The sequence below is a fragment of the Orcinus orca genome, chromosome 10 (assembly GCF_937001465.1).
Source record: "Orcinus orca chromosome 10, mOrcOrc1.1, whole genome shotgun sequence".
Taxonomy (NCBI): Eukaryota; Metazoa; Chordata; class Mammalia; order Artiodactyla; family Delphinidae; genus Orcinus; species Orcinus orca.
In genome coordinates, this window is record NC_064568.1 from 65,510,545 (window position 1) to 65,526,635 (window position 16,091).

Genomic DNA, 16,091 nt, shown 5'->3' on the forward strand with positions numbered 1-16,091 from the left:
TTACTAATAATAAAACTACTGAATGACTATCAATGCTTTTAGTACTACTTTTTATCCTTAGAATATAGTCCACTAAGAATATACAGTACTGTTTTCTAATAGGAGTTAAAATAAGTCTTCTCTCTAGGTTCAGTTGTTTATGTTTGTTTTAAATTTTAGGGCTTTTTGTTTCATGTTTATAAAAATTGTAAAGCATTTGTATATTTCAAAAGTCAATATTCACTTTTATCCCTGTTGCCTCAAACGCATTCCCTCAACTCTGCTCTTCCCCCCTACCACTTTTTTAACAATTTCTGGTTTATCTTTTCAGTGTGGCTTTCTGCAAACATATAGCTTCCCTCTTTCTTACCCCAAGGTAGCACACAGTATGTACATTCTTTTGTGTCTTGCATTTTTCCACTGCATCCTAGGGACCCCTCCATATCAGCTTAAAGAGATCGTCTTCATTCTTTCTAACAGCTTAATGTTTCTCCTCCTCATGGAGGTACCGTAGCTCTTTCAGCTTTTCCATTCTTGTTGGACATGTTTCCAATCCTTTGCTATTACCAAACATGGCATGTCATTTTTGAAAGGCAGATTGCTATATACTAAAACCTGCATACTTACGTTTGGCATTTCCTTACCCATATTAAAATATGTTTTAGGAAAAAACAGGTTACTTACATTGATTTGTTTTTAATTAAGTTATTAACATCCTTCAGAACATTTGAGCTCCATGGAACAGTTTAGGAAACACCATGGTAGGTGTGCAAACTCATAGCTTTGACAGATGTAAGTGTTTAGTGCTTGGCACATTGGAAGTGCTCAATACATGAAAGCTAATAGTAATCATAAAAGCAATCATGTCAATAACAGCAGAAAGTTTTTAAATGTTTCTTCATTTGGGTGTGTCATCAAGGAATCTGAGAGCTGAGCAGACTACATCTTACTCTTTGGTCAGTTACTGAGTAACTGCCGTGTTCCAGGCGTTATGGTAAGAACTTGTACCTGGAGCAGAGCATATACTGCAGGCCTGAGGGAAGGAATGAAGGAAAAGTGGGAATCCAACCGAGTCTCAGGAGTGGCGCTGGGGCTCTAGGGACGGGGCAACAGAAAGTCTCCGGGAGGCAGAAATGCCAGGGAGTCTTCTCCTGGGAAGAGGAGGTTTACTCAAATTTGGAGCCTCCACAGGAGGTAGAATCAAACCACAAGACAGCCAAACCACAGTTAATGGAAATGACTGGAGATGAGGGGAGAGATGCAGAGAAGGGAGGAAGTGACGTTTCTACATGACGGGTCACGCCGCCGAAGGAGGAAAGGAAGCCTGAGAGGAGGGCCTCCATTCCAGGAGAGATGTCTGTCCACAAAGATAAATGGAGTCTTGTGATCGAAAAGGACTGGAGATGGGTGGTTTATTTAGCAAAGCTGATCAGGGAAGCCTCTGAATTTTTACCACATGTGTTGTGAATGAATGATGAGTTGGAAGCATTGATGTTAAGATCACAGGCAGGAGGAGTCTAAGGAAAGAGAGTGTGGCTGTAACTTAATGAAAGAAGGAAGGCCGGAGGAGGGGTGAGGTTGGAGAGCCTTAGCCAGTAAGGAATTGAGAGTCTATCCTAAGTGAGAAAGTCTGAACAAGGGGAGTTGCATGAAGGGTTGGGAGAAGTAACATCTCGTCAGTAATTCCAAAACCTGGTCATTCTTCTAGCTGGATATAAGAAACAGAATGTCCAACACAGAGGACAGGTAAATCCTGACAAGGATGGTAAATGGTGGTCCCAGGATGACAGCTGTCTCACTGAGAGCAACTAGTTAAGATCGAAGCTGACACAAGGTTCTGGGAGTTTTATCTGACAGTAAAATGGACAGAATACCCAGGGTAGCTGATTGTATTGTGAGGAAATTTGTGATTCTTTAATGACAGGTACCAAGAAAACCAAGCAAAGAGAAAACAGGCCGATTATTCATCCCAGGGAAAACACAAAGTTGTCTAGGAAAGGAAGAGCAGGCATGGTTTACTCTAGTTTGGCTATGAATACCCTTCATAAGATCATAATAATATAAACACTGAACACCAACCTAGCCAAAATTACAATATAACTGTATTAGAGGAAGCGGTGCATGTGTGTGGTGTGAGGATGAAAAAATTTAAATCCTCTTCTTCCATAGCAGGAAGTAAAGAGAAAAGGCCTGAAGCTGAAAAATCAAGATATAGCAAAGCAAGAATACTATTTAGAGACAGAAGGTCAGTATTAACGGGATTAGTTAAAGACAGTTGAAAACTTATCAACTCTGGGGACAAGAACATGATAGGAGAAGGGGCTAGAGACTGGAATTTTTTTTTACGCAAATCTGGTAGAACTATTGGATTCTCTAAACTATGTGGATAAAATTACGTTGTTAAAAATTAAAATTTTAAGAGAGAAAGTAGATTGGAAGAGGGGATGTGGATGCAGCCCATGCAGAATCCTCTTTCAGAGAAAGTGATGGGAGGAGCTTGTGAGGTATGGGTTATAGGACAGAGAGGAGATTTAATGTTCTCAGTATATGAGAGTGATGATATGTTTATTATCTGTGGAGAGGGAACTCTGCAAAGGGGGAGAGTTTGAAAATACAGAAGAGAAGGTGACTGTCTATTCTAAAAGAGACTGAAAGAAGTCAGATCAAGAGTGCAGAACAGGGCTTCCCTGGTGGCGCAGTGGTTGAGAGTCCGCCTGCCGATGCAGGGGACACGGGTTCATGCCCCAGTCCGGGAAGATCCCACATGCCGCGGAGCGGCTGGGCCCATGAGCCATGGCCGCTGAGCCTGCGCGTCCGGAGCCTGTGCTCCACAATGAGAGAGGCCACAACAGTGAGAGGCCCGCGAACCCAAAAAAAAAAAAAAAAAAAAAAGAATGCAGAACAGGGCTTCCCTGGTGGCTCAGTGGTTAAGAATCCGCCTGCCTATGTAGGGGACATGGGCTCGATCCCTGGTCTGGGAAGATCCCACATGCCGCGGAGCAGCTAAGCCTGTGCACCACAAATACTGAGCCTGCGTTCTAGAGCCCGCGAGCCACAACAACCAAGGCCCGTGTACCACAACTACTGAAGCCTGCGCACCTAGAGGTTGTGCTCGCAGCAAGAGAAGCCACCGCGGTAAGCCTGTGCACCACAACGAAGAGTAACCCCCGCTCGCTGCAACTGGAGAAAGCCCGCACACAGCAATGAAGACCCAGCGCAGCCAAAAATTAAAAATAAGTTTAAAATAAATAAATTTATTTAGAAAAAGGAATGCAGGACAATTTTTTTTTTAATGAGAGATAATTTACTTTGAGACTAGAAGAAAGAAAAATGTGAGTGTGAAGGCAGATACATAAACCTAAAAGTTTTGGAATAGCTCCATATTCCTTCCAAATTGTTTCTAGTGATTTCTGGGTAATATATGCATAGTGAAAAAAAGCACACTTCTGGTCAAAAGAGGACACTTTTTTTTTCCTTAAGTATAGTTAATTAACAATGTTGTGCTAATTACTGCTGTACAGCAAAGTGATTCAGTTGTACATATATATACATTCTTTTTTTAATATTCTTTTCCATTATGGTTTATCATAGGATATTGAATATAGTCCTCTGTGCTCTACAGTAGGACCTTGTTGTTTATCTATTCTATATATAAGAGTTTACATCTGCTAGCCCCAAACTCCCACTCCATCCCTTCCCCAACAGCCCCGCCTTGGCAACCACCAGTCTGTTCAAGACAGGACACTTTTATGACTTTATTAAACATTAGGACAGAGATGAGAGAAACACGTTTCCAAGGATGCATCAAGTTAAGTTTTAAGTAAAAGATCAGCAGAGATCAGGGCACTATGGGGACAGACATCTCTTGCGGTGTCTTCTGAGATCTTTCTCTGAGAACGACCCGACTCCTCACCCCAGAGGTGGGTGCCAGCCACCACCATGTTTGTACTATGGGATCTTGGTCCCCTGGTCACAGTACATTGGGCTGGGGTGGATACTTTCCCCAAGTTTGGGCAGTCGTTTGTTTTTTCAATGATTTAAAATTGTGACTGGGAGACACAGTCTGTGGGCGGCTAGAGCTGAGGTGACATACAAACACAGGACCTACAGGGTTGACATGTCAGCTGAAAAGGACAGTCAGTCCATAGGGAGAGAATATGGCTGACGTACTGAGGGATCTAGAAAACAGGGACCATATGGCCCAGAGAGAGAAAGCAAGACGGACTGCTCTGCGTTCTGCTGGCTCTTCCACTCTGAGTTCTGTTCCTTGCAGGGCCTGGCTCAAACCCACCCTTGGGTTCTGAATACCACTCTTGTGTCTTTATTGTAAACACCCTCTCCTTTTGTCTATAACCATTTTAATAGGGTTTCTGTGACTGGCAAGCAAAAACCTGGATTAGAACAATCTTCTCCCACTTCCATCCGAGTCCTCTTCTGGCCATCGATTTCCCCCCACTTATTCTCTCTTGGGAAATCCACAGAGTCCCCATAATCTCTTGGTTTCTCTCTTTTCCGGGACCAAATGCTCCCAGTTCCAACCCCCATCTTGCCCCTACTCACCTGTATCTTGCTCAACTTTTTCTTTTTTGGCTGTGTGGAACAGCATGTTCCCTAACCGGGGATCGAACCTGTGCCCCTGCATTAGAAGCACAGAGTTTTAACCACTGGGAAGTCCCTTCCTCAACTTTCATGCCCTAAAAAAACCAGGTTTTCCAGAAAGCCCTCCTGGACTACTCAGACCTCAGGGATCCCCTCTTCCAATGACCTCCAATAGCACCAGACTCTGTCCATGGGTCCCTGTTCCCAGACCACAGCCTGGGTCCAGGATGGCTTCATCGGCACCATCTAGAGCATGTTAAAATATTACAGACTCCCTGTCACCACTCTCCCCAGCCCCGAGATTCTAATTCAGTAGATCTGGGAGAAGCCTGTACTTTTTAAAAGGCTCTCAAGTGACTCTTCTCTGTATTCCAGTTTGAAAACCATCAATCTGTACCACTCACTTGGTACTTGACATAAACTACTTTATATAGTTAGTTACCACTTTGTGTGCATTTTAAATTTTGTTCACAGTAAAGTAAAATCTTCCAGCCCACAGATTTAGAGAGCATTCAGGTGGATCTCTCCTAGACCTTCCTCTTACCAGACACCTTGATGATCTACACTGCTACCCTCCTACCTGATATGATTGACCCCAGGCAGAAGATATGGCCATCCTACCCAAGCCTTGGGCCTCTTTGCCATGCTTGGGACTCTAGGGAATGTAGAAAAAGGAGATGACATTGTAGATCATGGCTGGATACCAACGGCCTCTTCATGACAGAGTAAATCTGGACAAGACTGAAATTTCCATGAACGTTTCCTCTCCTGGTGCCCTGTAGAACTGTCATTGGTTGCGGGGAGTTGCAATGAACAGGATACTCTGCATCCCTTTTGGGGCAAATCCGAATTCAGGATGTTGATTTCATGATGTCCATGTGAAACAGTCCGTTCACATGTGACACACAAGGGGACCCAAACTGATGAGTCAAATGGAGCAAGATGTAGCTAGACTGGCCCGGGAATGATTGTCAATCCCCAGTAGCAGGTGGTCATGCTCAGTAGTCATCCCCAGAAGTCCCCACTTCCAGATCCCAGCATCCCTTACACCCTGAAAGAATTGGCCAAGACCTGGTAAAATGAATACAGTGCAAACACTGTTTAAAATTTTACTGCTGCTAGCCAGGGCTTTGGGTAGAGCAAGAAAGTGTGTGTGTGTGTGTGTGTGTGTGTGTGTGTGTGTGTGTGTTTTGGGGGTGGGAAAGGGAACTCCTTGGTGCCCCACAAGTCCCTGCCTTGAGTACAGGAGCCAAAAAGGAGGAGACCTGTAGGACAGAGGCTGATCCCATTCAAAGTCAGCACGGTGGGGATGAATGTGGTAGGCTCTGACACTGAGCATTCAAGGGCCGTCAGACACTTGCCAGGAAGCCGTAGGGTGTCTCCCCTACCTGCTTCTCTCAGAAGGGCCATTACCTAAAGTAGCAAAAACCATATGACCAATGTTGTCCCAGCTCACACTTCTGGGATCCCATCTCTGCCCACCTCCCCCAAACCTGACACCCTCGCCTCACCTCTTCTCTTCTATTCCCTGCCTACCACTCGTCCCTGACCCCACCCCTCCCCACAGAATCTCTCATCCTCCACCCTAGTCCCATGCAGAGTCATCTGCTTCCCTCCCCACCAGACTCCCGGGTCCTGCGCACCTGGGGGTGCTGGACAGGCATGTGCCTGTGATGATGAGGATGACGCCCACGAGGAAGCCGGCCAGGCCGAGGGCCAGGCCGAGGGTGAAGACCAGGGTCTCTGTGGTGTCAGGCAGCAGGGTAGGCACCTGGGGCTCTGGGAGAGAAAGAGAGGGTCAGGGGGTCGGGCAAAGGGATTCCAGAGTGAAGGACACACGGGTGTGAGAAGGGGGGCCTGGGGAGGGGGCTTCATACCCCAGTGCTTAAAGAGCGGCTGGTCCAGGCCCCAGTGCTCCACCTTGCAGTCATAGAAGTCATCCACCGAGGGCACGAAGGGCAAGTAGTGGAACTTCCGGAACAGATGGTTGGGCTGGGCATAGAAGCTGGTCTGGGCCACCCCCTCGGTGATGGTCTGACCGTTGCGCAGCCAGGTGATATTGATGACAGGGGGGAAGATGTTCTCCACGACGCAGATGAGGACGTTGGGCTGGCCCAGCTCCACGTGAGACTTGGGCAGCACAGTCACTCTTGGGGGCACTAGGAGGAACCAGGCCCTGAATCCCACAGGCTCAGCCCTCCAGCTGGGCCTTATCAGGGCTGGGATTGAAGGGTGTTTCCTCCTATTAGCTTTCCGAGAGCAGGGAATGGTCTAGGATGGTGACACCAGGACAGAAGCAGGGGGACAGAGGGATGAGAGATTGTGGAGGGCAGAGGGGGCCCCCGGGGGTCCTGTATCTGCCAGGTCCCTGATGGGGAATACAGCGGGAGGGGTCATTTCTCAAGAGGAAGAGGTTGCTGAAGGAATCTGAGAAGATCCAGCACCTCCTGGGAAGGAAAGGGCCTGAGCACAACAGTCTCAGATTCCGAGAGTGGAGCCCAGGAGTCCATAGAGGCCTGTGAGGGGGAGAGGAGGCTTCTCTGGGCCCCCCTGCCTGCCAGGGGCTTAGTGGAGGGGGACACAGAGGAAAGGCCCGGTACCGTTGGCAGCTCTGGTACGGTTCGAGCGCTCCACCAAGACGTCCAGATGCGCTTTGATCATCGTGATACTGGCCAGCCCATGCTGCGGGTCAAAGTAGGCGAAGTTGCCAAATTCAGGCAGACGCCACACAGCCTCCCTCTTCTTCAGGTCCACAGAGAACAGCTGCTCTCCATCGAAATCGTGGGTGAACTGACCCGAGCCATCATAGGACTGGTAGAAGGCTGGTCCGTAGGAGCCCATGTGGTCAGCTGTATTGGGTGAGTTCAGGGGTCGGGGGAGAAAAGAAAAGGTATCAATCTCATCCATCAGATGTGATGTATTGAGTCTCTGAGCTGTGCCCCATCCTTGGTTCTGTGTGGGGGCAGAGTCCCGTTCTGACGCTGAGCTGGTCCTTGGAGAGTAGAAGGGTTGCCAAGGGACGGGAGGGAGAGGATGGAGGGCATGGGCACATCCCCTGCACACTGGCCAGCACAGAGTCATGGGTGCAGCCCGGCATACCGGGTTGGGAAGAAGAGAGGTTGCCTAAACTCAGGCTTGGGATCCCCAGAGTTAAATCTTGGCTCTGATGGTCTGCCCCAGCTGTGCTACCAGGTCCTGTGTGTGAGATGAGAGGTGAGTAGGGGTGGGATGAGGAGAAAATAAGTAAGGTTAAGAGCATCCATGGACCTTTGGGCACAGAGACGCAGCGCAAGAGGATGTGAGGGAAAACAGGTGATAGCGGGCAGGAGTAAGAATTAAGATTTGTGACCAGAGACTGAAGGGATAGAAAAAGGCAGCCCAAGGTATTGCAAAGAGCAGTGGAAAAGGAGTCAGAAGTTCAGGGTTCATGTCACAACTCTTCTGTCTCAGAGCATTATGATCAAATGTGTGTCTTCCCATGACTGAGGCTCAATTTTCTAGAAATTGGGAGTTAGGTGTTCGTTGATAAGATGCCTTTATAATTCTATGAAATTATTTGTGCAATGATCGTGAGAAACCACCATGTGCCCAGCACGATACCAGGCCCCAAGGAAATACAGACAAACCAGCTGTGGACCCCGCACACAAGGAGCTCAAGTCTAGAGCAGGATAAAGACAGATAAACAGCTACCTAGTGACCTGGTGATAAATACAGCAATAGAAAATGGGCTCGCCCGAAGCCAGGAAGTGGTACAGAAATCAGGATGCTAGGCAGCAGTAGGACGGAGGTTTGGGTCTCAGAGAGGAGGGAGGAATGAGGAGGCATCTAAATGTGATGCTGGGCTGAGCTGCACCTGTATTTTAGGTCCAGGACAGACCTGATAGAGGTGAGAGGGATGCGGGTAACAGAAGTTGCCCATAAACCAGAGGAAAGGAACTGTTCACTCTCTGTACCATCTGGCGTGTAACCCCACGCCCTTAATCTCCTCTCCTTACCCAGCACCCTCTGCACTCACCCTTGATGGCCCCAGCTTCCTGGGGGCTCAGGAGGGTCATCAAGGTGTGGAGTCCCAGGACCAGCCCCCCACTGAGGACCATTGTCCCCTGGTGCTTTAACCAAATAAGTCCCAGTCGGTGTGGAGGGTAAAGGAAGAGGGGGAAGGTAAAGAGGAAGAAACAGATTCTAGGATGAGGGAGCCCCCTGCTGTATTCAGCCAATCAGAGAAATTCTCTGAGTTAAATGTAGCTGTTGCTGGGGAAAGAAGTAGAGGAAAGAGCCTGGGTGAGAAGATGGAAGAATTCATTGGGCCCACGAGCACCAGGGAGGCTTGGTCCACAGGAAGTCAAAGGGATGGGAGGGGCTTAGATTAACTGTTTCTACATCCTCCAAGAATGTATCCTGTGAAGGGAGAGGAAAGGCCATCAGAGCACCGCATAGCTGAGCTCAAACAAATCCTCTATCTTAATCCATGGTGTAGGGACTCCTACTCGTCCTATACGTTTCTGTGGACCAATTTGGAGTTAAAAAATAAAATAAATTTGGGGATTCCTTGGCTGTCCAGTGGTTAGGACTCTATGCTTCCACTTCAGGGGACATAGGTTCAATCCCTGGTCAGGGAGCTAAGATCCTGCAAACCACATGGCATGGCCAAAAAAAAAGAAAGGGCTTCCCTGGTGGCGCAGTGGTTGAGAGTCCGCCTGCCGATGCAGGGGACACGGGTTCGTGCCCCGGTCCGGGAAGATCCTACATGCCGCAGAGCGGCTGGGCCCGTGAGCCATGGCCGCTGAGCCTGCGCGTCCGGAGCCTGTGCTCCGCAACGGGAGAGGCCACAGCAGTGAGAGGCCCGCATACCGCAAAAAAAAAAAAAAAAAAAAAAAAAAATTTTTTTTTTACTAAGAAACTTTAAAAGGGAAACACTGGCTACACAGTAGAAAAAATCTTTTAAATCTTTAAATCATGTTTGAAAATATTACTTTATTTCATTATGTGAGGAAAACTGTATAACTGTTAGAGATGTTTAGAGTGAAAAAGAGCCATAAGGAGTTCCAGTGGACCTTTCTGAGGAGGGCAGAGGGTGCTGGGTAACCTCCATGAGTCCCTCCATGTCCCCTATGCCCGTGTCTCCGCCTGGAGGTTGACCTGTGTGGACTGCATCACCCTTACTTTTGGCTTCTAATTGGGAGGCACTGGCAGAATTTAGTCTAAAGTAAAATATATATATAAAGTTAACTGTCTATCCTGGTAAAGAGAAGTCTAACCAAATGTCTGAAGGCAATGTGTCAAAAGTGATTGAATAAATGATTTTCAACTTGGAAGGGATCTAAGAAATCATCTGAGTCTGTGTTTCCAAACCTGGCCACACAGGAGGATCAGCCGCGAAGTGTGTTAAAAATACAGATTCCTGGGTTCCATTCTGACCTGAGTTAGAGTAACTTTTCCAAAGTAGGGCCAGGGGACCTGCGTGTTTAGCATGCTCCCTAGATGATTCTTGGGCAGGCAGTCTATGGACTGCTTTTTGGCACAAAAAAACAAACAAAAACCACCTGCTCTGATGCTCTTTCCTACACTGAGTGGCGTTGATTTACAATATTGTGTTCGTTTCTGTTCTACAGCAAAGTGAATCAGTTATACATATACATACCAACCCTTTTTTAGATTCTTTTCCCATATAGGTCATTACAGAGTATTGAGTTCCCTGTGCTATACAATAGGTTCTTATTAGTTATCTATTTTATATATATTAGTGTGTATATGTCAATCCCAATCTCCCAATGTATCTCCCTCCTTCCCCCTTAGTAACCATAAGTCTGTTTTCTACATCTGTGACTCTATTTCTGTTTTGTAAATAAGTTCATTTATACCATTTTTTAGATTTCACACCTAAGTGATATCGTGATATTTGTCTTTCTCTGTATGAGTTACTTCACTCAGTATAACAATCTCTAGGTCCATCCATGTCATTGCAAATGGCATTATTTCATTCTTTTTTATGGCTGACTAGTATTCCTTTGTAGATATGTACCACAGCTTCTGCATCCATTCATCCATCGATGGACATTTAGGCTGCTTCCATATCCTGGCTGTTGTAAATGGTACTGCAGTGAACATTGGGGTGCATGTGTTGTCTGTACCTCCCCCATCTTCCCTCTAACCAGATAAGCACCTTAGCATGCTTTCAAATACATTCAAATACTTCTCCTTCACCAAGGTATTTGATCAGTCTTACTTCCCATACCTTTTTGGCACCTCCTGAAATTTTCTCTTATTAGAATACTTCCTCCAAAAGTGTTTTCAATGTATTTGTGGGCAAACCTTCTGAAGCTTTGTATGCTTGAGAACGTTTTTATTATATCATCACTTTGAATAACATTTAGCTGTTGTATCAAATTCTAAGTTTGACTTTTTTCTCTTTAATATTTTAAATAATATTATCCCAATGACTTTTTTGCATCCATTGTTGGCATTAGGAAGTCTGCTGTCAGTGTATCTCTCCAGAATCTTTCAGAATTCTCTCATTGTCTGCTATTGTAAAATTCGTTATATTGTATCTAAAATGGGTTTGTCCAGATCTTACTGTAGGACATTATGGAGCCTCTTTATGTTCTAATTCTAAGAATTTGTCTCTTTTATTTCTGTAACTATTTCTCCTCTCTATTTTTATGAAATTCATATTACCCACATTGGGCATGTCTCTCTTTCATCTCTTTTGGCTTTTCTTCTCTGTTTTCAATTTCTTTATCCTTCCATCTTTTATTCTAAGAGAGCTCTGTAGTCTAGTACTCCAGCTTACTAACTGTTTTTCAGTTGTATCTCTCCCAATATTTATTCTCATTAATGTGGTTTTTCTTTTGAAAGAAAAAACTATATATATATAGTTTGTTTGTTTTGTTTTGTTTTTGTTTGGCCGCGCCTCTTGGCTTGCAGGATCCTAGTTCCCGGACCAGGAATCAAACTTCTGCCCCACCCCCCACCCCACCCCCGCAGTGGAAGCGCCGAGTCCTAACCACTGGACCACCAGGGAATTCCCGACTAGTATATATTTTTACACCTAGACCTTCTATATAGTTTTCCCTATATCCCCTAGGTTTTTTTTCTTTTTACACAATAGCTTCTCTTATTTTTGTAAATGCATTGTTTATGCTCATTTTAAGTGGCTAGTCTATATTTACTAATACTTCTTTTAAGGACACCTGTTGTTTTTCTTTGGAGGTGGTGGTGCTCCCTGAACTGAGGGAGTTACTATTTTGGTAACTGTGAACCAGGACAGGACCAGAGGGTAAGTGAGAAACAGGAAATGGCCTCCTCCTCTGGCTGCCCCTTATATGTAATGTATAATAATATCATGACTTCAAGGTTCCTGTATCAAGTCCTCATAGCACCTCTTAATTTCTAGTTCCAAATCACCACCAAGACCACGTGTAAGAGAACAGTGAAGTAGTTTATGTTAAAATTCCCCAAATTCAGGCAGATACTCATCCGTATCTCCATACTTTGCTCTCGACCCTATGGGAGAGATCAGACCTTGATCCACAACTGCGATTCAGACATGAGTAAACTAGCTAACATGTTGGGATCTCCAAAGGTGCTCACAGATGCCCCTGAAAGAAGTTAGCAGGAATAAAGTAAAGCCTGGCCAGGTGGGGCGGGGCTGTCCGAAGAGTAGTGACTACAGTGCAATATTACGTCGTATCAAAGATGACATTGAATCACTAAGGGCTTAACAACGTTTCTATGGGAAACGCCTGCAAAACTTTATGTCTACTGCAGAGAAAGACAAATATCATACGATATCGCTTATATGTGGAATCTAAAGAAATGATGCCAATGAACTTATTTACAAAACATAAATAGACTCATAGAGTTAGAAAACTAACTTATGGTTACCAAAGGGGAGTGGGGGAGGGATAAATTAGGAGTTTGAGATTAAAATATACACACTACTATATATAAAATAGATAAACAACAAGGACCTACTGTATAGCACAGGGAACTATACTCAATATCTTGTAATAACCTATAACATTAGAGAATGTAAAAAAAAGAATATATATATATAAAACTGAATCGCTTTGCTATACCCCTGAAACTAACACAAAACTGTAAATCAACTATATTTCAATAAAAATTTTTAAAAAGTAGGTCTCCTAGAAGATGGGGCACCTAGAGTAGGAGGGGCACCCCGGGGGTCTAGAGGTGATCAGAATTCTGGGTGAAATAAAAGGGGTGTCAAAGGAGGTCGGCAGCAGCATAGAGACAATGTGATGAATAGTTCAGAGTAAATCAGCCCCGTAGGGAACAGCAACCGTCCTTGTTCCCTCCACCTCCTGCTCTCGGCTAGGGAAGGATGCAGGGCAGAGCGAACATTCTCAAGACTTACCTCCTGGCAGGTCACAGACTGCAGTATCCGCACCCACATTACGTGTCCGAGATACGTGCTACTAGGGACTTGAAAGTATAGCGAGACCAGGGACAGGCCCTGGAGTCTCAAAGAAGGCACCAGAGATGTCCAGCTCTGACACACAGGTATTTATTGGTCTCTGGTATTTCTCAGGAAGGATGCTGTGTAGGAAGAAGTCCCAGAGGAGACCGGGGCTTATAGATCAGTGTGGGGATCACCTTGCCACCGTACTTCAACTTTCAACATGTATTAAGTGCTTTCTATATGTCAGGCCCTTTGCAAGGGGCTAAGTGTGAGTGGAATCACAGATGGCCAGGATTTGGAGGAGTCTCTGGAGACTCCCATCATTGGTGCTGAGGAGCACAGAGATTCAAAGGGACTGGAGGTTTAAAGGAGATCTGACCAAAAAAAAAAAAATTAGAATTCCCTGGCGATTCAGAAGTTAGGACTCTGCGCTTTCACTGCTGTGGCCCTGGGTTCAATCCCTGGTCGGGGAACTAAGATCCCGCAAGCTGTGCATGCAGACAATAAATAAATAAATACATAAAGTAGATCTGATGCTGGGGACTCCCCTCTGTCCTCTTCTGTCACAGAAATGTTGTCACCTGCAGTAGGACAGTGTGGTTAGGACTCCCCGGTTAGCAGTGCATCCTTCATTCCTTTACACCTGCTCCCTTCTATTTCTCCCCTCACAGGCCCCTAAGGAGATGATGATCTTTCCAGCAGATGAGGACCAGTGAGAAGTCAAGAGATACCCTAAGGAGATGTCACGTCACTCTCTCCGTCTCTCTCCACCTGTCCACCTGCTTGTTTTCCTCTTAGACCTGAAGGTTCTCTAGGGTAGGGCTCTCTATGATTAATGCTGGAAAGGACCTCAGAGATGACTTAGTTAAATCCTCCATGTATGGGGTAGGAAAACTTTGGACCAGGGGGGTTCTGTGATTTCTCCAAGGTCACATGACTGAGTCCAAGAACATTGTATATTCTATCATTTCACACTGGGAGGCGATGGGTTTAGGGGTAGTCATCAAAATACCTTTACGTCAACAGGAATAACACTGAATTGATGTGTCAATGCCTTGAGAGAGAACTGCACAGAGGCTGGGGGTGAGGTGAGGGGATAGAGAGAAAACACTGAACACAAAGTAGTAATTGTGACTCTGCTCTGGACAGAAGGCAGAGGGAGGTCTCTGAGTTCTCCAATCAGACACTCTGCTGAAGGAGGATGGAGACTTAGGAGAAAAGAGGCAAAAGACCACTATGTGGTCCTGGATGCAGCCACTCGACGTCACAGGGAAAGTGGGCAGAGTCTCTTGGGGGCATGGTAGCCTCTCCCAGCCCAGCTCTGCCCTGTTCCCTACCTTCCACAGAGCTGTACGTGTACAGAGGAGGAGTGACTGCTACTGGGAGTGATGGACCGCTACTGGAAGTGATACCTTTATAACAGAGTGGTGTACATCCAGTTTGACAGTGCCGTGGGGGCATTTGTGGCTGTGACCAAGATGGAGCACATCACTGCATGTTTACAGCAGAGCTTTTTACAATAGCCAAGACTTGGAAGCAACCTAATGTCCATTGACAGATGAATAGATAAAGAAGATGTGGTATATATAAAATGGAATATTACTCAGCTGTTAAAAAGAATGAAATAATGCCATTTACAGCAACATGGATGGACCTAGAGATTATCATACTAAGTGAAGTAAGTCAGACAGAGAAAGACAAATACCATTTGATATTGCTTATATGTGGAATCTAAAAATAATGATACAAATGAACTTATTTATAAAATAGAAACAGACTTAGAGAACTAACTTATGGTTACTGGGGGGGAAGGGGGCGGGGAGGGATAGATCAGGAGTTTGGGATTGACATGTACACACTGGTATATTTAAAATAGATAACCAACAAGGACCTACTATATAGAACAAAGGACTCTGCTCAGTACTCTGTAATAACCCAAATGGGAAAAGAATGTGAAAAAGCATAGATACATGTATATGTATAACTGAAAAAAAATAATGGAAAAGAATATGCAAAAAGATATATATGTATAACTAAGTCACTTTGCTGTACAGCAGAAATTAACACAACATTGTAAATCAACTGTACTTCAATAAAATGTTTTTAAATGTAAAAAAAGAAAACCCTGCCAAGATTTGGAACATCCAGAGGGAGTTCCTGGGACTGAGACAGAGCGCGGTGGACTTGCCGTGCAGACAGACTACACATGGACAACAGTTTCACCCTGAAGCACAGAGGTGAAAGAGTGGGTGGGAGAGAGAAGACCCTGGAAGGGGTGGGCTCGGGCAGCAGAGGAGGGAAGCACTCTCCATCCCATCTCCGAGCTCAGTGGGTCCCAGGCTGGGTGGCCTGAGTCCAGAAGGCTTCACAGTGCATGGGGGCCAGACTAGCATGGGAAAAAGCCAGACCCCCTGCTAATTAAACACACAAAAAATATTGGGTTTGTGGCTCTTGCTACAATTTTCTTTTTTTTTGGAGTTGGGGGGAGGTGGGTAGAGGAGACCAGGAAACATACATTAAATGTAGAATGAATCAAGCTACTTCTTTTCTTCTCTTTTTCTAATGAGGATATCAGACCAAGAGATCAAAAGAATGCTATTGGCTGAATATATTCTGATTCTAAGGTCATGTTTGGCAGTATGATACATCCCTTTGAACAAGATAGGAAAATGTCAATTTAGGTAGCTTCACCACTGGTTCAACATTTCTGTTCAAAGAATATTAGTTACCAGACTATATGTTTCTGGTGAAGGTGTTATAGAAAGTATTATAGTGCTGACTTTGACCCTCTCCTGTTCCTCTCTGCTCTCTCTTTATTGTGTCTGACAAGGCCCTTCTTGGAAAAATTGAATGTTTTACTCTGTTTTTCCTACTCTGTCCCCCATCTTCTGCCTCCAAATAGCTTAATGGATGATATATTCATCTTTAAAATCTAAAAGTCAATTTGGCTTAAAAATGGTGAATCACTGTACTGTACAACTGTAACTTATATAATCTTGTACGTTAACCATACTTCAATTTAGATTTTTTTAAAAATGTCAATTTGGCAAGAAAATCACTCAACGCACTGCATTAGCTATCTCCATGGTC

General features: G+C 45.1%; 1 protein-coding gene across 1 annotated transcript; it reads right to left on the reverse strand.

Moving 5' to 3' along the window:
• Positions 1–3,721: 3,721 nt before the first annotated feature.
• On the reverse strand, positions 3,722–8,726 carry LOC101288385 (HLA class II histocompatibility antigen, DO alpha chain). The gene is made up of 5 exons (XM_004267755.3): positions 8,595–8,726; positions 7,179–7,427; positions 6,456–6,737; positions 6,222–6,357; positions 3,722–5,991 (listed from the first exon to the last, which is right to left on the reverse strand). Exons 1-5 carry the CDS (start codon positions 8,674–8,676, stop codon positions 5,988–5,990), a joined length of 753 nt encoding a protein of 250 aa, XP_004267803.1. The 5' UTR covers positions 8,677–8,726; the 3' UTR covers positions 3,722–5,987.
• Between the last annotated feature and the right edge of the window lie 7,365 nt (positions 8,727–16,091).